General features: G+C 47.2%; 1 protein-coding gene and 1 long non-coding RNA gene across 4 annotated transcripts in view; one reads left to right on the top strand and one right to left on the bottom strand.

Moving 5' to 3' along the window:
- Nucleotides 1–7,581: 7,581 nt before the first annotated feature.
- FSD2 (fibronectin type III and SPRY domain containing 2) overlaps nt 7,582–24,940 on the top strand; it is a 23,028-nt gene continuing 5,669 nt past the window's right edge. The window contains exons 1-10 of the mRNA XM_060095347.1: nt 7,582–8,226; nt 8,375–8,470; nt 10,153–10,383; nt 11,751–11,773; nt 13,026–13,147; nt 15,144–15,299; nt 17,737–17,871; nt 18,846–18,996; nt 21,691–21,824; nt 24,440–24,572. Coding sequence (XP_059951330.1) covers nt 7,582–8,226; nt 8,375–8,470; nt 10,153–10,383; nt 11,751–11,773; nt 13,026–13,147; nt 15,144–15,299; nt 17,737–17,871; nt 18,846–18,996; nt 21,691–21,824; nt 24,440–24,572 — 1,826 coding nt within the window. The remainder of the gene's footprint in view (nt 8,227–8,374; nt 8,471–10,152; nt 10,384–11,750; nt 11,774–13,025; nt 13,148–15,143; nt 15,300–17,736; nt 17,872–18,845; nt 18,997–21,690; nt 21,825–24,439; nt 24,573–24,940) is intronic.
- Nucleotides 13,750–24,940, bottom strand: part of LOC132487607 (uncharacterized) — a 25,874-nt gene continuing 14,683 nt past the window's right edge. Inside the window, exons 5-7 of one of the 3 annotated variants that reach the window (XR_009531658.1) lie at nt 19,433–19,568; nt 14,961–15,068; nt 13,750–14,605 (exon numbers count right to left, since the gene is read on the bottom strand). This is a non-coding gene — a long non-coding RNA (uncharacterized LOC132487607). The remainder of the gene's footprint in view (nt 14,606–14,960; nt 15,069–19,432; nt 19,569–24,940) is intronic. The other 2 variants (XR_009531659.1, XR_009531660.1) reach the window with 2 other exon arrangements.

The following is a 24,940-nucleotide window of genomic DNA, read 5'->3' as shown; positions in this document are numbered from 1 at the left end:
TAATCCATTTTGAGTTAATTTTGATGAGTGGCATAAGATAGAGGTCCAAGATCATTCTTTTGCATGTGATTATCCAGTTTTCCCAGCGCTATCTATTGAAAAGACTATCCTTTCCCACAATGGAGTAATTCTGATTAGTTACACAATCAGACACACAGGAGAGTAGAGGCAGTATTCAGAGCACTTTTGGACAGTAGGCTCTGATTGACCAATAAAGGATGTAAGGGCCTAGGATGGATCATAATCGGGGAGAAGGCAAAGTGGTGCTTCCATAGTTGTACCGCCCCTTTGGCCTTGGGAACCATTTAAGGGAGACCTTGGCTACAGTAAGGGCAATGTACAAGCTACCCAGGAAGAATTAAGGATACTTTGGGTCTGTTGTGTGTATTTGTGTGTGTGTGTGTGTGTGTGTGTGTGTGTGTGTGTGTGTATAGAGGGGCTTCTTGGTCTAGCTCAATACTAGTTTGTTTTTTTTGGATACAGACTCATAGTAAGGAGATGTGCCGTACTTCACTTGAAGCATCCCTAAAACAGTCTATGTTGGTGAGGACATTCCAGGACCACCCAGCCAGGGTCTAGTGGTGAGCAGGGTTCTTACCCAAAAAAACATCCAGGCTCTAGCCTTCGTCATAAGTCCTGGATGCTGGGGGTAGGGGACAAAGCACTAGTCCCAGAGCCTCTTGCTTTGTGACGCTGCCTCTGGGAGCAACCTTCATTCATCCCTTCCCTCTCCCAGGAAGTGGCCAGGTGTCCATGGACATAGTGGTGGTTCAGGACACAGTGGAGCTAGTATCTTGTGCATCAGTCCTGCATCATCATCATACTCGGCCTCAGCAGACATGGCTGAAGCGATGTTTATCGTTCTCTTCCATATGAAGAGTTTGGGGGCATTAGAGAATGGGACTGAAGTTTTTTGGAACTCCAAGTGGGATGTGCTCGTCTTGGAGTTTCAGGAGAAAAGTTTCCTTATGGAGATCCAGACCCCAGAAACCAGTTTCACGCAGGAAACCAGTTTCATGCATGATGGGGTTAGGGTAGCATCGTTTTTGTCCCCTAATAGCTGCTGGAAGTCTGCCTCTCTGTGTGGTGGTAATGGGGGAAATGGAAAAACAGCATCCTGTGGGAACTTCAGAGTGAAGGAGGGAAGAGATAAGATCCATGGGAGCTCAGCAGGGCCAGGTCTGTGTAGTCACTTGCCCACTGTCCCTGCCATGGTCAGAGAAAGCCATTCAGTTCTTGCGTTTTTGTCTTGCCATTGGCAAGAGCCAGGATGAGCCCACTGAGGGATATGTGAGGGGCTTCCAAGGAGGGTCATGGCCATGATTAAACTGGGGGAGTGATATTTGGTGCAGAGCCCCAGAAGAAGAGATATGGCCGAGGACTCCTCCAAGTTAAGGGCTGTGCAGGTCTCCACCACTGGGATCCAGAAACTCCTATTCTTGGGTTAAGCCTTCCTAAAATGGAGCCAGGTGTGGGACTGGTCAGTCCTCTGCTCTCCTCTTCACCACCCTTAGCCTTTCCTTGTGGCTCACAGGACAGAACTCGGAGTGCTGGGGGGCAGGCAGCAAGAGGAGCCTGGCTGGCCGTCTCCACGAGTGAGGACAGAGGTCTGGGCCAACAGGGCAAAGTGTCATTTCTGACCAGCCTTGGATGCACGGCCAAGTTCTTTTCCCTAAGGGCATGGGTAGAAAGGCTGAGTCTCTGCAGACAGAGGCTGAGAAACAAGGATGAAACTGAAGGCCTATAGCAGGAATGTCTAAGGAGGGGACTGGGACCCAGAGAATCAGTTCAGGACCTCACAGACACTAAAGGCCAGTGTGCAGAGAGGCTGAAGAAAGTGGGCTCTCTGGACGTCTACCAAGGCAACGGGGCCTCCAGACATCTTCTAGAGTGGTCTATAGAGATGGCCACAGGTGTGTGGCTTGAGAGGGTGGATATCACACCACACATCAAAGTAGAAAGAACAGAACGTGACAGGCAACAATACCTGGAGGTGTCGAGTTTGAGGTGACAGGGGCTGTTCAGGAAGGCAGCTGCAGGACTTCCCTGGTGGTCCAGTGGTTCAGACTCCATGCTTCCAATACAGGGGGTGCAGGCTCGATCCCGGGTCGGGGACTAAGATCCCACAAGCTGCACGCTGCTCAAAAAAGGAAGGCAGCTGCTCCTCTAGAGCTCTGCCTCCACCTGGGGAGAGATGAGGGCCAGAGACAAGGGTTTGGAGCCATTTTTAGAGAAGGGGACGTGGAAGCTGTGAGCATGGCTGAGATCACCCGGAGCAGGTGGAGAGTGAGGGGAGGAACTAGATGGAAGCCTGGGGAACGTCAGTGTATGAGGAGCAGCTGAGGGAGGGAGTCAGCAAAGATTCCAGCAGGCAGTGGCCTGGGAGGAGATCACAGCTGAGCCAGGGGAGAAGGGAGGGCAGATAGGATTGAATGACATAGATCAGTCAAGAGAGCTCAGGGCAGTGTCCATGGATTTCACAATTAGGCTGTCAGAAAATGTTATATTGAAAAGGCAATCAGGATTATCATGGCGGTACAGTAGTTAAGACTCCACGCTTCCAGTGCAGGGGGCACAGGTTTGATCCCTGGTCGGGGAAATAAGATACATGCTGCATGGCACGGACTAAATAAATAAAGAATTAAAACCCAGAACGTAGAAATAAATAAATAAATAAAAGGCAATCAAAAGTGGAAATAGTGGAAAGAAAAATGAATGGCATTTTTTAATTATATAGCTTTAGAATGGTTATTGAAAGGTCTGTCAGTGAAGGTCACAAAGTCCCTCACTGCAGAAAGATAAGCAAAGTCACTAGGGGCAGCCACTGAACCTGACTTCTGTGCACAACTGCAGAGTGAGTAGTTAGACAAACAGCTGGCTGCTGGCTTTGACCCCAGAAATGGAAATTAAGAGAAGCTGTTTGGATCATAAAAGTTAAGGCTAGGGAGAAAAAGTGCTGAACTGTAACTTTAAAAATGTTTCTGCTGGGCTTCCCTGGTGGTGCAGTGGTTAAGAATCCCCCTGCCAATGCAGGGGACACAGGTTCGATCCCTAGTCCGGGAAGATCCCACATGCCGCGGAGCAACTAAGCCCATGGGCCACAACTACTAGAGCCCATGCTCCGCAACAAGAGAAGCCACCGCAATGAGAAGCCTGCGTACCACAACGAAGAGTAGCCCCCGCTCTCTGCAACTAGAGAAAGACTGCAAGCAGCAACGAAGACCCAATGCAGCCAAAAATAAATAAATAAATAATTTAAAATTTTTATTTTATTGAAGTATAGTTGATTAACAATGTGTTAATTTCTACTGTACAGCAGAATGATTCAGTTATACATATATATTCTTTTTCATATTCATTTCCATTATGGTTTTTTATAACATCTTTATTGGAGTATAACTGCTTTACAATGGTGTGTTTCTGCTTTATAACAAAGTGAATCAGTTTCCTTTTAAAAAAAAGTTTTTGCTTTTGTTCTTTTCCTCAAACCTTATTGCATATGTGTTATGTTGGAAGATTTTAGTAATATTAATGTTTGACCAAATATCTAGACATGGTGGCTCAGCCAAGTTGACACATAAAATCACCCATCACAATGGACAATGGATTTAAATAGACATTTCTCCAAAGAAGATATACAAATGGCAGTATATGCACGAAAAATGCCCTACATGATTAGGCATCTGGGAAATGCAGATCAAAACCACAATGAGATATTACTTTATGTCTACTAGAATGGCGCAATCCAAAAGATAGACAAAACAAGTATTGATGAGGACATGGAGAAACTGAAACCCTCATACACTGGTGATAAGAATGCAAAAACGGTGCAGCCACTTTGGACAAGACTTTGGCAGTTTCTCAAAAGGTTAATCATAGAGTTACCATATTACCCAGCAATTCCACTCCTCAGAATATACCCAAGAGAAATGAAAACATATGTCCACACAAAAACTTGTACATGGATGTTAAGAGCAGCATTTTTCATAATTGCCAGAAAAGTGGAAACAACCCATGTATCCATCAATTGATGAATGGATAAACAAACTATGGTATATTCCTACAATGGAATACTATTCAGGTATTAAAAGAATATGTTCGGGGCTTCCCTGGTGGCGCAGGGGCTAAGAATCCGCCTGCCAATGCAAGGGACACGGGTTCCAGCCCTGGTCCGGGAATATCCCACATGCCGCGGAGCAACTGAGCCTGTGCGCCACAACTACTGAGCCTGCACTCTAGAGCCCGTGAGCCACAACAACTGAAGCCCGCACGCCTCGAGCCCGTGCTCTGCAACGAGAAGCCACCGCAATGAGAAGCCCGTGCACCGCAACGAAGAGTAGCCCCCGCTCGCTGCAACTAGAGAAAGCCTGTGTGCAGCAACGAAGACCCAACGCAGCCAAAAATAACTAAATAAAAAAATTTATTTAAAAAAAAGGACTATTGTGAAAAGGTAACCTGCAGGAAGCCTCGACTGCTGGCTTGTTTCCAGGCAGAGCAGCTCTGGGAAAGATTAAGTATTATGCTGGACATCTGGAAACTGATACTCTTAAAACTATCCATGTCCGTGTAACCCTTGGAAAGTTTTTATGTACAGATGCCATAGTCTGAAGATCAATAGTTTAACTGCTACCCTTTGGAGAAGCCCAAATGTGGGTGCTAAAAAAAAAAAGGAGGGAGAGAATGGTATCAAGAGGGAAAAAAGGTTATTTTAGGCTGGGACAGTGTATTGGTTGTCTATTGCTGCATAACAATTTATTCCAAAATTTAGTAGCTTGAAACAATAAACATTTATTGTCTTGCATGGTTTCTGAGGGTCAAGAATCTGAGAGCAGCTCATCTGGATGATTCTGGCTGAGGGTCTCTCATGAGGCCTGGTGACCACGTTCTGTTGGTCCTCCTTATGCCTGCATAATGCTTCCAACTCTCTTTGCTAACCTGCTCGCCAACATGGCTCACCTGTGCCTTCATGATATAATAAAAAAAAATCGATAATGAGTGTTGACAGGGATGTGGAGAAGTCACAGCCTTCATACAATGCTGGTAGGAATGTAAAATGGTACAGCCACTTTGGAAAACAGTTTGGCAATTCCTCAGAATGTTAAACAGAGTTACCGTTTGACCCAGCAATCCCACTCCTAGGTATATACCCAAGGGAGATTAAAACATATATGCACACAAAAACTTGTACACAAATATTTTAGCAGCATTATTTATAATAGCCAAAAGGTGAAATCAACCTAAATGAAATGGGGAACAGTGCAAATCACCTGATGAATAAACAAAATATGATATATCCATACAATAGAATATTATTCAGCCCTAAGAAGAAATGAAGTACTGACACACGCTACAACCTGGATGAACCTTGAAAACATTACGCTAAGAAAGAAGCTGGTCACAAAAGACCACATATCATACAATTCCATTTATATGAAATGTCCAAATAGGAAAATCAGTAGAGACAGAAAATAGATTGGTGGTTGCTTAGGGCTAGTGGAAATGAGAGAGTGTGGGTGGTGATAGCTAACGGATGCAGTTTCTTTTTGAGGTGATGAAAATGGTCTATAATTCACTGTGGTGATCATTGCTCATTTTTGTGACTATACTAAAAAACCATTGATTTATACACTTTAAACAGGTGATTTGTATGTTATGTGAGTTATGTATCAGTTGAACTATTACCAAAAAATAATATAACATAATGGCAGTTCTGTGCCGAGAAGCAAGGACTTTATAGTCCAACAGATAGCGTTCATCAAGGTCCTCCAAGAAGCAGGTACCAGATGAGATTAGATATGCAATAATTTGATTAGGGGAAACTCTTGTATGAGATAAAAAGGGGAGGAAGATGGGAAAGGCTGAGAGAGCTGTCAGATCATGATGCAAGTCTGACCCCCGAGTGAAGGAGAGAAGGAAGGAGGGTTTTGATGAATCATCCTAACCTGCCACGTCCTCTAAGAAAGGTTTGACAAGACTGTCAAGGAGTCCTCCAGCCAAGATTTGCCTCCAGGGTAGTTTTGTGTCTATCAGAAATGGATCTGCCTTAGTGTCTCTGCTACACTTTGTCATTGGATGGAAGACGTCCACGGGAAGCATGTCCTCCGTGCAAATGTGACGATGGCTTTCAGAGTGTAGCCAAAGCCTCTGGTCAGTTGGATATCTATGGCCTCTATAGTTGGATATCTGCGAGGCACAGTCTTACGGCCGCCACACACACTAAGGTTCAAAGCCCAGTTCAACAACTAACTAGCCATTGACCTTGCATAAGATACCCTCTCAGAGCCACTCTTTCCTCATCTGTAAAATGGGGATAACAGTAGTGCCTACCACATAGAAGAATGTATATAAATTGCCTAGCACAGGGAGTTCCCTGGTGGTCCAGGGGTTAAATGCATGGGGTGCAGGTGTGAACCCTGGTCTGGGAACTAAGATCCCACATGCTGCGTGGCCAAAAAAAAAAAAAAAAAAAAAAGCTAAAAAATAAAATAAAGTAAAATAAACTGCCTATCACAGAAAAAGCATACAGTAAGTGCTCAATATGTAGTAGCTACTACTAATATTGTATTTACTGTTACTATTATTCTTTCTAGATTTTGTGTACCTCCATTAAAATAGTGGACCTCATAGTCTATACACAATGAGTACTCTGTTTATTTTACTTAGTATCATATAGTAAGTCTTTTTCCAAGCTATCATTTGCTCTCCCTAATATTTTAAAGGCTACATTATATTCTACAGGGTGAACATATCCTACTTTACTTAACCATTCTCCTAATCATTAGTGCTTTACAATTTTGGCTGTTATAAAAAAAGGTTTTGGTGGACATTTTTATATAGAAATAATTTTTTCCGATGTATTTGAGATTTTTTCCCTAGGGTCCTGGAAGAGGACTGTTAGGTTAAAGAGTGTGAACATTTTTAAGGCTCTTGATCCATGCTGTCACACTTGTTTTCCAGAAAGGTGGGGCCATGCATATTCTAACCAACAACACGTAAGAGTACTCACTTCACTGGACCCTTACCCAGCCTTGGGTATCAAAAGGCAAAATGGCATCGACTTATTTGTTCTCTGTTACTCATAAGGATGAATTATTTTCCAAATGTTTTTGTACAGGTAATATTATATGCAAAAGAAATTATTTTGTAAATTCTCATTGCTCAGTAACCTGAGATTTTTCTTTTCAATTAATTCATATAATTTGTTTAATAATAATTGCCTGAAACACTTCCTATTATTTTGGCTTTTGAGATTTTTAGGTTTTTTCTAAGTATAGAGGTCATTTGTTAGTCAAATCAATTTATGTGGTTTTTTTTTTCATAATTTCTCCTGTCTCTTTTAAGCTTAGGAAGCCCATCCTCCTGTAGAAAGCAAACATTTCTTTACAGATTGTTTAAAGTGAAACTACAACTGAGCTGTTCAGATGATTTGTTTTTAATTGTGAATAAGTTGAGCCCAATCTAATGACCATCTATTGCAACGACCTTCTCATAAATGGGGTTTTGTGTTCTAGGATCCAGGGTATCCACTAGGAACTGTCCAGGAAGAATCCTGCTTGTGCAGAAGTGCTGCCCAGAGCTACGATGGAGGGGGAGGTGGGGGAGGCACCAGGGCTGGGCGGGCCCGCTGCTTCCAAGGACTTCCACTTTCGTCACATGGATCTGTATGACTCTGAAGACAGACTGCAGATCTTCCCAGAAGAAGACACTCAGACGAGAAGAGAAGTAGTTCAAGCCAAAATGACCAATGAGCCAAGACAGCCCATGAAAGGGAAGGCTCAGAGAGACCTTGGAGAGGAAGTGGATGAACTTGTCCATCTATATGGACTTGAAGATGATCACGAATTAGGGGATGAGTTTATTGACAAAAGCATGCCCAGAATAGAGGTTTCAGAGTATCCTCCTTATATGATGATGGGGAGAGAGCCACTGAGGGAGCAGAGAGACTGGAGACTTAGTGACGAGGCTGCGAAGGCTGAGGACCTGGGCTTCGGGGCATGGGGCTCAGCAGGCCAGTGCCAGGACTTGCGGGAAGCCTATAGGTACACCCACGGCCATGCCAGTGAGGAGTATGAGTGCTACGTTATCCCAGAGGAGGAGGATGAGGAAGAAGCTGCCGATGTCTTCTGTGTCACTTGCAAAACTCCAATAAGAGTGTCGGAGAAGGTTTTTGATGAGCACAAGGAGCATGAGGTGACCCCGCTCGGTAAAGCACTGGAAAGTGCCAAGGTAAATAGATCGCCCTCATCCTCCTTTCTCTGGATATTGCATTTGAATCTCAAGTATGTAGGCAGGGAATAAATCTAAAATGCCTTCTACAAAAGAGAGAGAGAGAAAACATAGCATTAATGCCTTCTTGGGATCCTTTGTGTGATAGGATGAAATTCACAAAAACATGTACAAGTTGGAAAAGCAGATTATTGAGATGGAAAATTTTGCAAGTCACTTGGAGGAGGTTTTCATCACTGTGGAGGTAAGAGCACGCTTGCTGACCCAGTCAGATACACATTGCTTCCATCAGCTGTGTCTGGTATGAGTTAGGGAACCTGTTTTCTTGGAACATATGGTGTCAGTACTGCTCCTCTTCCCTCACCCCTCTTTCTGCCCTCCCGTAGCACAGTGGGCATGTACCTGTGGAAATGATTACCTGGCAGCATTCCCTACTGAACTATTAGCTCTCATGGGCTGAGTCTTCGGTGTCTTTATAGCTCTGGTCCTACTACAAGATAGGACCCTTTCATGGGCCAGCCTGATAAGGCATTGCAAGACACCCATCCTGTCATTGATAAGTGTTCCTCGGCTGTTACCTATTTCTCATAAGATCAATAAGTTTCTGTGCCTGTCACCAAACACGTCACGGTCCCCTGGGTGTGCCTAGTAGGTGTGAAGTCCACTGCTGTGATGCCAGCATGCAACCTAGCCATCCAAATGAGGTAGCCCAGAAATAAGGACCAGAGGACTTCCTGTGTCCCCTCTCTTCATGTGGATGCTCTTCTTCTATTAAGGCAGCCTCAGATTGTATCAACAGGAGCAACTCATATGAATGAACTAAGCCCTGGGCCCCCTTCCCGTGAAGCTAGACTTTCCTCCCCACCCCCGATCTTAAAAGGGAGGGCAGCTATTCCACTAATTCCCTATAGAAGGCACAGAGAAGGGACAAGAAGCCCTTCCACATCTAAGCATAGGGTGGTGGGTGGTAGGAGGGCAAGTATACAACAGCCAGGACAGAACTCCCTACCCTCTGTACTGCCAGCTCACTCTCTGTTCAGAGCAGCTTCACCTCAGTGAGGACTCTAAGCTCTTCCTTTTACACTCAACACTGGTGGGGGTCACCTACTGCTTTTCCCTCTCTTCCACCATTCTGAGCAAGTCTTAGAATGTGTACACAGTAGGTGCTCAGTAAATACTCCCTGAATGATTGATAAGAGCCTCTTCTTTGGAAATGTCTCTGTTATCTAATAAGGATGGTATAAATCAGAACCCACAGAGCTCTCCTGGGCTTCCAATCTAATTTAGGGGGACCAGGATTTGATATGCTTTAAGTAATGTTTCTCATCCACCGCGTTCCAGGATTAAATACTGGCACAACCCTCTCTCTGTCTTCCTGCCTTTTCTCATCTATTAGGCAGCACCACCCGGCTTGTTCCCCTTCCCCTGCACCTTTTTCTTAGTTGATATGAGAATCTGTGTGATCCTGATGTTTGTATAATCCAAGCATCAGGGAGTGGAGGTGAGTGTTGCGAGATGTTGAGAGTTCAGGAGGGAAAGATAGGTGGGATTCTCCCAGGGCAGACATCTCCATGTTAAGGTCCAAAGTTCCAGTGTCGGGCTGACTCATCACTGGAAGTCTTCCTGGTCGGTTGTCATGGTGATGGGAGGTGGCTAAAACAGAAGTGGGTGGGGTATGGGGAAGAGGATTGCAAAATGCGGCCAGCAGAGAAAGCAGTAATTCTTGTTAAGATTATTGCTGGGGTTCTAGCTGGAGACTCCTGGTCCTAGCTACCCTTTTGTCCACCTCAGCACCCTGGCAAGCGATGTTAAGACAACAGGGAGGGACTAAAACATCTCTGGATAGATACATTTTCATGCCTCAAATAACTCTGTAGTCAACATACATGCAGTGAAATGATGGCTGAGATCAACTATATCTTGCAGGAGAATTTTGGAAGACAAGAAAAAAACTTTGAGTCACATTACAATGAGATCTTGGAAACACTTGCTCAAAAATATGAAGAAAAAATACAAGCTCTAGAGGACAAAAAGAAAGAGAAGCTGGAAGCCTTGTATGGACAGCTGGTCAGCTGTGGAGAAAATCTTGAAACCTGCAAAGAACTGATGGAAACAATAGAGGAGATGTGTCATGAAGAGAAAGTTGATTTCATTAAGGTCAGTAATGAAGTGAAATGAAATAAGGAACTGAAATGACAATTATGATTAGAGTAGGTTAGATTGTCCCCTCTCTGCCTGGAGATGTTGGAACCAACTTTCACGGTCAGCATTAATTTGATTCCACTGGATGTATCACCATGATGATACATCCTTCATCTCTCTGCACAGCTTCACCATGAGTGGCTGAGCAGGCTCATACACAGCTGACCCTTCCCTCCACCATTGCTCAGCTAACACCAGAGTCTTTGTTCCTCTGTCCTGGTTACCCAGAGATCTGTGCCCTCATCGTGAAGTGGGGCAAAAACAGTGCTCTGAGGGGACTTCCCCGGCAGTCCAGTGGTTAAGACTCCGCCTTCCAATGCAGGGGGCACGGGTTCGATCCCTGGTTGGGGAACTAAGATCCCACGTGCCGCAGCCAAAAATTAAAACAAACAAAAACAAAACAAACAAAAAACGGTGCTCTGAGACTTTTCTGGCCATCTCAGACAGCCTCCTGGAGGTCTGGGGAGAAAGATCTCCAGGCTAAAAAGGCACCTCCTGTTTCCCAGTTACTAGTGCAGCCATTATACATCTCACTTCATAAGCTCAGACATACAAAAAAAAAAAAACCCATCTCTTGATACCCTTGAAATCCACTTCAATTTGACCCCAAGTCCCCATGTAGCCAGACTGTGGGAATTTCAAGCTCAGAGCTGGGGTCTCCTTTCTTTACAAGGTCCCACAGGAATATGGGGCAGCAGTGGGGTCCCAGTATGTGAGGGAGGGGCCCTCAGTCTCCAGAGCTTCCTAGTTACCAAATACAGCCTTTACATTGGCCACGCCACAGTGGTCCTTCCAAGCCCAACAGCACCTCCTTCCTGCCGTGCTTGGGGTGGCCAGGGAGCTGTGACCCAAGGTGGACAGCAGGTGGGCAGGCACCATCAGAGTCCTCAGTACTACTCAGACCTTTTGAACCAATGGTTCCTCAATATCACTGTAGCTTAGTGACATAATCCAGATTGTGGAGAAAGTGATATATATGAAGACGTCTTCTCTGTTATTTATGATGGTGACAAATTGGAAACAACCAAAATGTCCAACAGTAGAGTGAACGATGGAGTTTCTATTCAATGAACTGTTACACAGTCTTTCAAATTGATGATCCAGAAGACCATTTGTAACCTGGAAAGTGCTCACATAATGTTAATGGGAAGAAACTATACAGGTGTCATAAGAGTCATTTTTGTTAGGGCATGGGACATGGCTGATTTTTCTCTTTTACTCATTTCCAAGTTTTAACATATGTTTATATTATTATATAGTTTGAAAAAGAAATTTATTTCCAAATTCAATTCAATATTTTTTCTCTTTCTCCTCCTTTTTAGGATGCTGTGGCTATGACTGAGAGGTAATACTTTTGTTGTGACATGTATTTTCTTTTTTTTTTTTTTTTTTTTTTTTTTCAGTACGCAGGCCTCTCACTGTTGTGGCCTCTCCCGTGGCGGAGCACAGGCTCCGGACACGCAGGCTCAGCGGCCATGGCTCACGGGCCCAGCCGCTCCGCGGTATGTAGGATCTTCCCGGACCGGGGCACGAACCCGTGTCCCTTGCATCGGCAGGCAGACTCTCAACCACTGCGCCACGAGGGAAGCCCTGACATGTATTTTTTCTGTTCCTTTTACCTCTAGATATCCAACTAGATATCAGTTCCACTTGGTTATATGCTCCCAGTTTCAGATTTTGTGTCTGCCCCTACGAGTAAATAGCACTGGCTTTGGAAGGACAGTATGGGATCACAAGGACCCGCTAGTACCAAATCTTAGAATCTCAGAGCTGGAAGGGAGCATATTATGAGGCCTAGCCTGCAAGCCCAGGGTCAGATTTCCTCTCTGCGCCCCTCCTTTCAGCAGGAGGAACAGAGATCATCCCCAGCATCCCCCAGCTGGGCCAGGGCCCAGACCATGTGCTGCAGAAAGCATGCACGTTATAGAGTCAGACTGGAGTTTAAATCCTGCTACCCCCATGACCTTGAGCAAGTCCAACCAGTCTAGGACCCACCTTCCTTACCTACAAACAGGGATAGCTTTATGGGAATAAAATTAGACAATGTCTGTAAAGCAACACGAACACTGAAGCTTAATAATATAAGGGTTAAGAGCATGAGTTTTGGCAAAAGACAGACATGGTTACAAATTGTGCCTCTGCTACTTACAAACCCTGTGATGGCCAGGAGCATGTGCAGGAGACCCAGAGCCCCGGTCCATGGTCATCGACTTGAGGGCACTTGACCACGTGGAGAGGGAGCCCCAGAGGGGCTGTATGTCTCTGGGGCCTGGGGTGATGTGGGGGGGAACTCCCAGGTCAGCATCAGAGGATCTTCCAGAAGGTGTGGATCTGGGGCTCATAGGTGGACATCCTCCCGCCCCCTACCCTCTGACATGACCCCACCCCTTCGCCTCTCCTCAAAGGCGGAAACCAACCTGCCCATCCCCTTGGGTGACCTCGTAGGTCAGTCACTGAAGCAGATGCCAGAAGGCAGCCCGCAGCATGTTAAAATAAGGAAATAAAAGTTCAGCCAAGAGGCCCTCGTTGCTTATCAACAGTGACACCCGAGGAGAATGCCCCTCCATTCTTGTTAGTGTGTCTTGTTATACTCACAGACTCGGAAAATTCCTGAAAACAAAAACAGATGTGGAAATCTTAGCGCAGCCTGAATTTGAAGACCAGACCTTGGACTTCTCTGAGGTGGAGGAGCTTATGGGCTCCATTAACACCATCCCAGGTGCGTATCTCACTTGTGTGCATACTTCACACCGGTTTCCCTGAGCTTTGAGTTAGAAACTTTGATGGCTAAAAAAAAAAAATCATAAAGATTTAGAAACAGGCATTTTCCCCCCACCAGCTGCATAAGCTTCATGGTTTTGTCTTTATGACTTGTAAGGGTGAAAACAGAGGCTGACCTTCCTGGGGTAAATACCCACCCTCACTCTCCAGGGTGCCGACATCTGGCCCCAGAAAGCCTAATTTACTCCAAGCAAGTATCCCAAATTTTATTTCCTAGACTGTTGTATTTATGTTCCTCCAAGGTGGCTGTTTTTAGCATAGGGTTAAGAGATGGGCTTTAGAATCCTATGGAGCTGGTGAGAATCCCAGCCCTGTTACTTCCTAGCTGTGTGACCCTGGACAACTTACCTAACCTCTCTGAGCCTTGGTTTCCTTGTCTGTAAAATGGACATAATCATGACTCATGGGGACATGGTAGGAAATAAATACGGTAATGTATGTACAGCACGTCACATGGTGCCAGGTAGCTCTTAAAAATCTTATTGTGATAACTTATTTTTAAGAACGATACTACAATTTAGCTTTTATTGATTGCTCACCTTTCTTTTCTCACCAACACCCAGCAACATTCTGAACAATGTTTTGTATATCATTTGGTTTTTCCTTTATACAGATTTTTAAAAAATAAAAATGGAATTACTGTTTTGTAATCTGCTTTCTTTTTATAGCAAAACAATTGTGATGAATATTTTCTTGCACTGATAAATTCTTCTACAACATCACCCTGATGGCTATATACCTTAATCTGTTTACTTAATCCTCAACTGTTGGATGCTGTTTCTAGGTTTTTCACCTTTATAAACCATAGTGAAATGAATGTCCTTAATTATATATCTTGGAGGCCATTCTTAGACTTACTGGGTCAAGGGGAGATTTCACTGAGCTATGAAGTCCTTTGGATGGTCTAGGGATGGTGTTGCCCAAGTAATCAGGCCCAGTCTTTTGGAAGAAAAGGCACTTTCACCCAAGTCAGCACTTGAGAAACATGGAGATTCTTCCTCACCCTCCTGTGTCCAGGTCCCATGCAGACCATCACCCTCCTGCTTCCATCTGGAGCCATCCCTCTTCTTACTGCATCCCCTGATGGGGCTGTTCTCTTCAGGGTATAGAAGGCATCTTCTTGCATCCTGAACTCCATCACGTGGGGATACATGTTCTTTCTCTTCTCACCTTTGTCATGTTAGGGTCTTCCAGCCCCTAACCAGCAAGGAAAGGCTGAGTTCATTCCTTTAAGTCTTACCTGGACTGAACAATTTCAGAATTTGAAAATAAGGATGTTCTTGAAAGCTTGGGATGGAGGGAGGTGCTGCCATTGGAGAATTATGGAAGAAAAACAAGGAGTGTTTCTTGGTTGTGGGTGAGCCTGTGTGGGGCTGGGGGAGGCAGAAATATTAACCTACAGAGAAGAAAAGAATTAACTCAGTAGATGGACTCTAAAGAAGTTGGTTCTGAAAAGCACAATTTGGCCAAACCCAATCTTCTCTCATCATAATGAAGGAGATGGTTGTTGGATGGGTCCCCCAGAAAAAGCAAGGCATCCCTGTTGAAGGCTTCTTTCACTCCTCTGTTCACTCCAGGGCTGAGGTCAGCAGGGCTGTGGTCCTGGCTGTCCTGCCTCTTTGGATGGCGTGGAAGGGTCAGAGGACCCATCCCTAGGTCAGGACTTACAAACCACACCCCAGCTTGAATTGCTGTCACCAACCCCCCCTCCTCTAGCTTGTGTGGATTGGTCAAAGCAGGAATGGACATACCGGTTGCTTCAGGCTCACGGTTGGGGGGTTTGGCCCTCCCATCCTTGTCCACTCTGGGCTGCCTTTTCCATCTCCAAAGTCCAAGGATGCATTGAGGGATTGGTTGTCCTGTAAAAGGGGCCATTCCCAATCCATACCTCTAAAGTCTCCTCCTTTTTGTTTTTCTCTGTTTTCCTTTTCTAGCTCCTTCTGCTCCAGTGATAAACCCACAGGCCCCCAACTCAGCCACAGATTCCTCAGTCCGAGTGTGCTGGAGCTTATACTCCGATGACACCGTGGAGAGCTATCAGCTATCTTACTGGCCAGTGCAGGACAGCTCGCCTGGGAAGGACCGAGCAGGTGAGGCTCTGCCAGGAACAGAACCTCGCTCCAGAACAGCTAAGGCCCCTCAGAGGCCAGGGCCCTGCCTTCCTGGAGGTTGGGAAGGTAGAGATGGGATGAACCTGCACACCTGGCTCCTTGGAGCTGTCACGATCTGGGAACTACACAGAGGATGGGATGCAGGCAGGTGAGCATGGCAGAAAGGAATAGGAAGGCAAGTTGGGGCCTGACTGGGGAGGATCACAAGGCCAGGCTAAGGTATATGGACTGTATCTACCACTGTTGGGTCAGAGTTGTCCTTGGGATAAGTCTCTGGCTGCACTGTGTGCAAGAGAGGTGGGGACACCCCTCCTTGAAGAGGCCCAGCTGGACTGGCTGGGTTCTAGCAGGTCCTGGCATGTGAGCGCGGGCTGGCTCTCCTCAGAGCAACCCTGTGTTGGGAGAATCTGGAAGGTTAGTCTGCAGACCCCCATGGGGGCTGAGGGGGGTTCTTCAGCCTGGGAGGGCTGCTCCTGATCTGATCCACATTCCCAGATGGAGCCAGCTGCTGGGAATGGCCCCCAGCCTCCACTGTGGGCAGCTCTTGGCCCATTCTCTTCCCAGGGAAATGGAGCTGGCAGGCCCGGGGTTAGGGCTGAGATACCTGCCTACCTCCCATAATAGATAAGCCAGTGTCCTATTGAGAAGGGAGAGTCCAGAGAGCAGAGGAGGGGACTTCCCTGGCAGGCCAGTGGTTAAGACTCCATGCTCCCAATGCAGGGGGGCATGGGTTCGATCCCTGGTCGGGGAACTAAGATCCCACAGACTGCATGGTGCAGCCAAAAAAATAAAAATAAAGAGAGAGAGAGAGCAGAGGAGCCCCCGCTGAGCGTCCGAAGGAATCAGGGATTAGGGCCAGCCTGGCAGGGCCTATTCTGTGTGCATGGGGTCAGAGTGAGACTGCTGGAAAGGGATTTAGAGATCTCCATTTTATGGATGAGGAATCTGGGACCTAGAGAGAAATGAGCTGTCTGTGGGGACACCGTGAATTTATGGCAGAACCAGGATGAGAATCAAGTCTGCAGGCTCCCTGCCCAGAGCTCTTCTCCTTGTACCGGGTCATGCAGGTGGAGCGTTCTATGTGCCGAAGGTGAGGATGGTTTATCTGCCCAGGGATTTGGAAGGAAGGGGAATCCTTGAGAAAAGTTAGTTTAAGCAATGATGAGGGAGAGTGAGGGTGGTCAGAATAAGGACTAACGAGGGCATTTGGGGGGGGGGCGTGGGAAGGGGAGATTTGAAAAGGGAGATTGTGGACCAAAAAGTCAGATCTGATCGATCTGTCAGTTTTTGCCACAAATCAACCCTGTTGGCACCCTCTGCAGAAGAGGCCATTGTGTTGGGGCTTTGTCCTGGGGATCAATAAAGATCTTTAATGGATCACTTTGTTATAAAGGAACTGATATCAGAGAGTGGATTAATGACTTATTACTGCCTTTCAAGAGTCTGGGGATGTTTGGACGTGTATCAGTTAGCTTTTGCTGTGTAACAACACCCCCAAACACACACATGTACACAACATATTGGCTAAAAATGACAAATATTTATATTCATTCATTTGTTGGGAGGGGCAGAACAGGGGTAGGAAATTCAGAGGTACAAACTACTATGTATAAAATAAATAAGCTACAAGGCTATATTGTACAGCACAGGGAATATATCCAATATTTTATAATAACTTTAACTGGAGTATGATCTATAAAAGTATCGAATCATTATGTTGTACACCTGAAACTAACATTGTAAATCAAAGGTACTTCAATTTTTAAAATGACATTTATCCAAGAGTTTGCATGCCACAACTAAGAAGCCCGTGTGCGACCACGACGATCCTGTGTGCTGCAGCTAAGACCCAGCGCAGCCAAAATAAATAAATAAAATTTAAAAATAAAATAAAATGGCATTTATGATTTATTATAATTCTATGAATTGGCTGGACAGTTCTTCTGGTCTGGGTCAGCTTGGTAGGGCTGGATGGGCTAGGATGGCCTTGCTTATATGTCTAGGGCCTCAGCTGCAACAGCTGAGGCCTCTGTCCATGTGATCTCATCCTCCAGGAGGCTGGCTGAAGGTTGTTCCCATGAAAGTGGAAGGGAGGCAGGAAGAGGACAAGGCCTGGCAGGAAGAGGACAAGGCCCCTGTGCACCAGCACCTCCCAAATCTCTGTACCATGTTTGCTATAGTCCCATTGGCCAAAGCAAGTCACATGGTTAAGCCCAGCTTCAAGGCACAGTGGGAAAGACCAGACCTCTCAATGGAAGGATCAGCCAAGTCACGCTGCCGAAGGGCATGCATATACAGATGGGAGGAATTGGTGGCCAGTTCTGTATCCATTACAGGGAAATAGATTACAGCGCAATGAACTTAGAGCCAGTTGGCCTATTTTAGGGTTGAATTCTTGTCTTTATTTTTTCCCCAGAGTTTACGATGATGGTCAAAGAAACATATTGCTCAGTGACAAACCTTGTGCCAAATACCCAGTATGAATTTTTGGTCACAGCTCAGAACAGGGCTGGCCTCAGCCCTGCCAGTGAGTGTGCAGTGTACATGACAGGTAAGGGGGCCATTTATTTCTGTAGCAGGACCTTCACTGAAGGGGACACAAGAGTCACGGCTTTCTTGATGTGGCAGGGCTCTTGATTTCACTTAGAAGGGCAGGAATAGCTTTGCATTTTTTTCATTCATTTAATACACCAAATCTATATGTCTGATATGGCAGGGACATTTTCTCACAGTTGGTCTCAAAATATCAAAAAGTACTGCTCTTGAGGCCCCCCTGGTGGCGCAGTGGTTGAGAGTCCGCCTGCCGATGCAGGGGATACGGGTTCGTGCCCCGGTCTGGGAGGATCCCATATGCCGCGGAGCGGCTGGGCCCGTGAGCCATGGCCGCTGGGCCTGCGCATCCGGAGCCTGTGCTCCGCAACGGGAGAGGCCACAACAGTGAGAGGCCCGCATACCGCAAAAAGAAAAAAAAAAAAAAAAAAAAAAAGTACTGCTCTTGGACACAGTACCATTTGAACCTTGCAACCATCCTCCATTCCAGGAACATCTGAAAGGGATTCCCTGGTGTCTCAGTCCATTTGGGCTGTTATAACAGAATACTACAGATTGGGTGGCTTATAAACAACAGAAATTTATTTCTCATGGTTCTGGAGGCTGGGAAGTCCAAGATCAAGGTGCCAGCAGATTCAGTGTCTGGTGAGGACCCTTCCTGGTTCAGAGTCAACTGTCTTTTTTGCTGTGTCCTCACATGGCAGAAAGGGGCAAGGGAGCTCATTGGGTTTTCTTGTATAATAAACCCCTTTGACCCTCATGACCTAATCACTTCTCAAAGACTCCAGATACCATCACATTGGGGAATAGGTTTCAACATATTAATTTGGATGGGGACACAAATGTTCAGTCTATAGCTTTCTATTGCACTGAATCTCTTGTAGGAAGAGAGTGCTTGCGATGTCTGCCCATGCTCTGGACCACAGGGCTGGATGTGAACAGGTTTGTTCATCTCTCCCTTTCCCCTGAATTTAGCGCCTTGCCCCCCCATTATGAAAAGCAAAGAGATAAGGAGCTGTGAAGAGGCTGCGCTGATCTGCTGGGAGTCTGGGAACCTGAATCCTGTGGACTCATACACGGTGGAGTTGACCCAGGCAGAAGCGCCGGGAGCCTCGGGCGTAACTGAGTGAGTCATGAGGGGCACTGGCTGGGCACGAGAGGCCTTGACACAGTGACAGAGCTTAGGAAATGTGTGGAGTCTGGAGAGAAGGTCAGAATTTGTGACACACAGGAACCTTAATTTTAGGTTGCTTAGTTTTGTGAGAAATAGCTGGAATGCTACCATTGAAGGTGAACGATGGATGAGTGAATAAATGGTAAACCTCAGGTTTGCTTTCTTAGCCCAACCAAGGTTTACCATCATTCATTCAACAAGTATTGAGTGCACAGGTGGTGCCTGGGCGTTGGTGAACCAGACAGACAAATTCCCCACCCTTCCAGAGCTGACAGTCGAGTGGGGGGAAATAAACCAAAACCAAGAAAACAAATGCTTAAAATACACAGTGCTATGAAGGGAAAAGAAACTCAGTGAAATAGGGAATGCGGTGGAGGTGGGGGCTTACTTTGGATAGAGTAGACGTCTGAACTGAGACCTGATGCATGGGAAGGGCTGAGGCCTGAGACAGTGGATGCAGGCAGCACCTGGCCCCTGGGCAGGCGTGAGCTTCCTGTACTGGAGGAACCAGGAGACCCGCCTGGCTGGAATTTAAGAAGTAGAGAGAACTGTGAGAGGCAGAAGTGAAAGAGATTAGATTTCAATGTATAAAGAACATCATGTCCATGGTAGAAGGCTGTCTGGTGGCTCACATTCCCCTTTGGTTGGCAGAGATCTGGAGGGGTTCACAGATAAAAGAGGGCTGGACTCAGTGATCACAAGGGCCTGCAGATCCTACGAATCTACAGCTGTGTACAGTGGAGGAAACATGGATGTACCTCTGGGTTACAACCAGGCAGTGCAGAAGCTTGTGGAAGGGGAATGAACCAGGCAGCCCGGTACCAGCCACCAAGTCCCAGGGGCTGCCCTGCTGTGTACCTACCCGGCTCTGGAGAAATGGAAGAGAGGGATTTGGTGTCAACAGATTCTTCCATGCTAAATTCAGGGTTTGGGCCGTGGCCATCTATCCCACCCACCCATTTGCCCCAGGTAGAATCCATGTGTCCACAAGAACATCAGGGCTGCTGACCTTGGTTGCTGACCTTGGCTGCTGATCTACTTCTGGGGATCCTCAGAAGCAGGGCAGTGAGTCCAGTGGTCTGGCCACCTGAATGGTTTGGATTTCCTTTGCAACTTGTGCTGATACTTTAAGGGCACCTGATACCTGGGACCAGCCCATTATGATTGGGGTTATCAGAAGGCTGGTCACTGACCTAGGTGATCTGGGATGGTGCTGACTCTCCTAGTATAAACCTAATCATGGCATCCTGTTGCTCTGGAGAAAAGACAAAATTCCTTCACAGGCTCTGGCCCCTTTCTGCCTCTCCAGGTTAACCACACCAGCTCTCCCTCCCTCTCTGGCCCCAACCACATTGGTCATATTTTAGTTCCTCCTACTGTCCATGCTTCTTCCTGCCACAGGGCCTTTGCGCATGCTTCTTCTATGTAGGAGACTCTTCTACTCTCTTTTTATCCAATTACCTCCTCATCATTCTTCAGAGTTCAGCTCAAAAGTCACCTTTCCCCTACTATACCTTCTATAGTACACTGTCAACTTGTCATGGTTACCATCTTATGTTTCTTCCAGTGATGGCTTGGGAAATGCCTCTCTTCTAGACTGTAAGCTCTATGAGGGCAGGGACTACATTAATTTTCCCTAGGGCCTCCCCACACAGTCTCTGAAACCTAAGGTGTTTAGTTAATACTTATTGAATGAAGGGACTTCCCTGGTGGCGCAGTGGTTAAGACTCTGCACTCCCAATGCAGGGGCCAGAGTTTGACCTCTGGTCAGGGAACTAGATCCCACTTGCATGCCACAATTCAGAGTTTGCATGTCACAACTAAGGAGCCCTTGAGCCGCAACTAAGGAGCCAGTGAGCTGCAACTAAGGAGCCCACCTGTCGCAACTAAGACCCGGCATAACCAAATATATAAATAAAATTAAAAATACTTATGGAATGAATATGTAAAAGTGCCCCTCTGGCCAGAGCTGTAGCCTCAGAGTGACCTGGACATCCCGGCCTCGCCAGGTGTGGGTGTTTTATCTGTAAATGGGCATCACCCTGAAGGCTTCTCTTTCCTACTGAACTGAAATGGGGTTGGCAGCTGCAGGAGTACAGACAGTGGCAACCATGGGCTTGTAATCCTGTACTGTACCACTTGCATAAATTGAATTATTCCCAGTAGGTAGCTGCCCTCAAAGAGGTTAATAGCAGTGGGCTTCTGTGGGCCTTTCAGCTCTAGCCATATCATTTGTTCATAAACGCAGACTGAGAGACTGCTAGGGGCCCAGCGTTGTGCTTATGTAAGTGGTACTTGACCCCTGCCCTCAGAGAGGGTGTGTCCCTACCAGACAGACTGAGACACACTGGATTCAACTGCACGCATGCCCCCGCCATGCAGCGTTAGACAAGGTGCCTGGGACATGGGGTGGGGAGCTTGGAGGGGAGAGAGCCACAGACAGAAGGGATACAAAGAAATGAGAAAAGTGGACCTGAGTGGGAGGGAGCACTGAGGGGCTCAACACTCCTGCCTGCACCGCTGCTGGAGGTCAGAGGACAGGGGTGGTGGCGGGGGGAGTTAAAAATCTCTGCTTTGAAAGGAGGGCCTGGTGCTTGGGCCTGGCTGCCCCGGCCCCAGGGTGACTTCAGCTGCCTCCTTGCCCAGGTCTGTTGTGGGCATCCCCACCTGCGAGTGCCTGGTGCAGCTACAGCCCTGGCAGAGCTACACCATCTACGTGCGAGCCCTCAACATGGGGGGCCCCAGCGCAAGGAGCGAGCCTGCTACAGTCCACACCACAGGTCTGTGACCCCCGCCGCATACTCTCTGGGCCCAAAGTGACCCCCTTGTGGCAGACCCAGGGCTGCTATGACTTCATTGTTAAATCGATAAATGTTCACTGATATGAACACATGGCAAATCAGGCTGGGAAGGGGCTCAGGGGTGATCAAAGCCCTGGGGTCCCATTTTACAGAAGGGGAGACCGAAGGCCCAAGTCATTCAGCAATGGGGTGGCTGAGCAAGCATTAGAACTCAGGGTTTTTCTCCATGACCTTCAGGTGGGCTAGAGGCTTGTCACACTGGACCTGGGTGGCCCAGAAACCACGTTTCACACAGGCTGAACACCACCCCTGGGACGTGGTCTTTATGAAATTCCCAGGAGGAGCCATGGGCCATGGATTATCTCCCTGCTATCAGCCCAAACATCTCCTTACCCACAGGCCCAACGTAGCCCCGGATGCCTTAGTGGGGGCCCACATCCACGTCCAGCTCCCCCTCGCCCCCCCGCACTTGCCATCAGCACGTCATAGAATTGTCACATCTCATGTTCAAGTCCTGAGTCAGCAGAGATATCACTAGAAACATTCCATGCATCTCCTGCTATCCCAGCACTGCCACGGCTCTGGGTTCTGAGCTTTGCTAAGGTGCGCTAAAGCCAGGCGGCTCTTCACACACCTCACAGAGCAAGCCCAGCTCAGGCCAGCTGCAGATTGGGTGAGAGGCAGGTAAGAAGCAGAAGGAGGGAGCCTGGGCCCAGGGCTCAGGGGACACCGTTCCTGTGGCTGGGATCTTCCACTGAGGGATGTAGGGTCATTTTGTCCTCATTTCCAATACCAGGAGGAAAGGTATGCGATTAGTCCCCACTTATGCTCCTTCCACAGAGATGCAAAAAACAAGTTACATGGCTGCCAAAGGCAGTAGGGGTTAGGGCTGGGATTAGGACTCAGGTTTTTCTTTTATATTGTGATGGAACTTTCCTTTGGTTGACTGGCATTTCTAATTTCTTGTGCTGACTTGGTGTTTTGAAATGTCAAATTCTGGCTGTTTCGATAAAAGAGAACAGAGCAAAAGGTACAGCCAGCCCTTGGTTATTATTCTCTCTGAATTCCTTTGTTCAAATAATTTGTTAAGAGTGTATTTACAAAAAACTTAAATAAACATGAATCGGCAAAAGACATATCTATCCGTTCAAAAAATGATCCTTGTTTGGGCCTAGAGAGCAGCCAGTAAGCGCCATGCCTGTCAGCTGCAAGGTGGGAACCTGCCTCCCCCTGGTCTGTCCGCTCAGATAGCAAATGAAATTTCCAGCAGCATCGAATTGTGGAAATAAATGTGGACAGCTTGGGGCTTCCCTGGTGGTGCAGTGGTTAAGAATCTGCCCGCCAATGCAGGGGACACAGGTTCGATCCCTGATCCGGGAAGATCCCACATGCCACGGAGCAACTAAGCCCGTGCACCACAACTACTGAGCCTGCGCTCTAGAGCCCCTGAGCCACAACTACTGAAGACCACGCGCCTAGACCCTGTGCTCTGCAACAAGAGAAGCCACCGCGATGAGAAGCCCGCGCACCGCAACAAAGAGTAGCCCCCGCTCGTTGCAACCAGAAAAAGCCTGCGCACAGCAACCAAGACCCAACGCAGCCAAAAAAGAAAAAAAAATGTGAACAGCTTGATGGTGAGGCCTGAAGTAGAATTTAAAGCAATGAACATGACAGAATGCGAACTGAGGAGTTAGACTAAGAGACAATGATGGAGAATGAGTTACTATGTCCCTAAACAAAGGATTTTTTAAAAAACTAATTTATTAAACCCATTCGGTACTTTTTTTTTTTTTTTTTTTGCGGTACGCGGGCCTCTCACTGTTGTGGCCTCTCCCGTTGCGGAGCACAGGCTCCGGACGCACAGGCTCAGCGGCCATGGCTCACGGGCCCAGCCGCTCCGCGGCATGTGGGATCTTCCCGGACTGGGGCACAGAACCCATGTCCCCTGCATCGGCAGGCGGATTCTCAACCACTGCGCCACCTGGGCAGCCGGGTACCTTTTTTTTTTTCCGTGTGCTTTGTTTTAACCATGATTTGGAGAGGGTTACAATCTCCTTCCTTCTCCCCGGCTGCCCTAATTGAAAGTTGAATGTGGAATTTTGCTAACCTTTGTCAAATTGATCGTTAAGAATTCCCTCAATTGCTATTCCCCTTGTCAAGTAGGTTAGAAATTCCTGTTCACCAGCAGGTATTTACAGCCTCCCATTTAAGGGCGCAGCCACTGGAATCAGAGGGGCTTGGGGTTCGAATATGAGTTCTGTCATCTGCCAGCTGACTTCTCAACCACCCTGTACCTCAGTTTTCTTCTCTACAAGATGGAAATACTAACCCCTGGGTACTTGTAAGGAGTGAATGAGATAAGAGTTACCGCTTAGCTCAGTACTAGACTCACGGTAACCCCCAACACGTTAACTGCCACCATTATTAGCATGAGGGTCACTACCACGCAAAGTCCAGGCTCACGTGTATCGTGCAGGAAGCTAAGCTGGCCACGCGTGGTGAAGCCTCGGCCCACATGGAGCACAATGTGGAGAAAGCAGAGGAGTGACTGGCTGTTGGGGGTGTGTGTGTCTGTGTGATTCCTCTCCTCGCAGGCAGCTACTTTCGCCTGAACGAGCACACCTGCCATCCCTGGCTGACCGTTTCTGAAGATGGGCTTACGATGGTACGAAGTGAGAGGAAAGCCCCCGCCAGGGAGCCACTCCCCAGCGACACCCGCTTTACCAGGTACTGTATCAGCCCCTCACCCACCTGAACAGTCTGTGAACCAGCCTAATACACGCTGTTATTCGGGTAAAGTTGGATTATGACAGTTGCAGCCTTGAAGGGGGCTTCAGGCTCTCACTCCTAGAAATGAGTGAGGGGGAGGGGATGGTGGGGAGGGAAGGCTGGGGAGAGGGGAGTAGGGGTCTGGCTGGTGCCGGCAGAGGAGACGTGTTGTGGAGTCCTGGGCTCCCAGGGCTGGAAGGTCACACCGTCAGGCTGTGGGAGAGCAGCAAGGACCCAGGTCCCCCAGTGCTTGGCCCAGAGCTCTCTCTCCCACACTGTGATACTATCTAACAAAAGCCCTGGTGAAAAACCAGCCCAAAGCTGGT

Source organism: Mesoplodon densirostris, chromosome 4 (assembly GCF_025265405.1).
Source record: "Mesoplodon densirostris isolate mMesDen1 chromosome 4, mMesDen1 primary haplotype, whole genome shotgun sequence".
NCBI lineage: Eukaryota > Metazoa > Chordata > Mammalia > Artiodactyla > Ziphiidae > Mesoplodon > Mesoplodon densirostris.
Note: the sequence above shows the minus strand (reverse complement) of the source record. Positions and strands in the feature narration are given on the sequence as shown.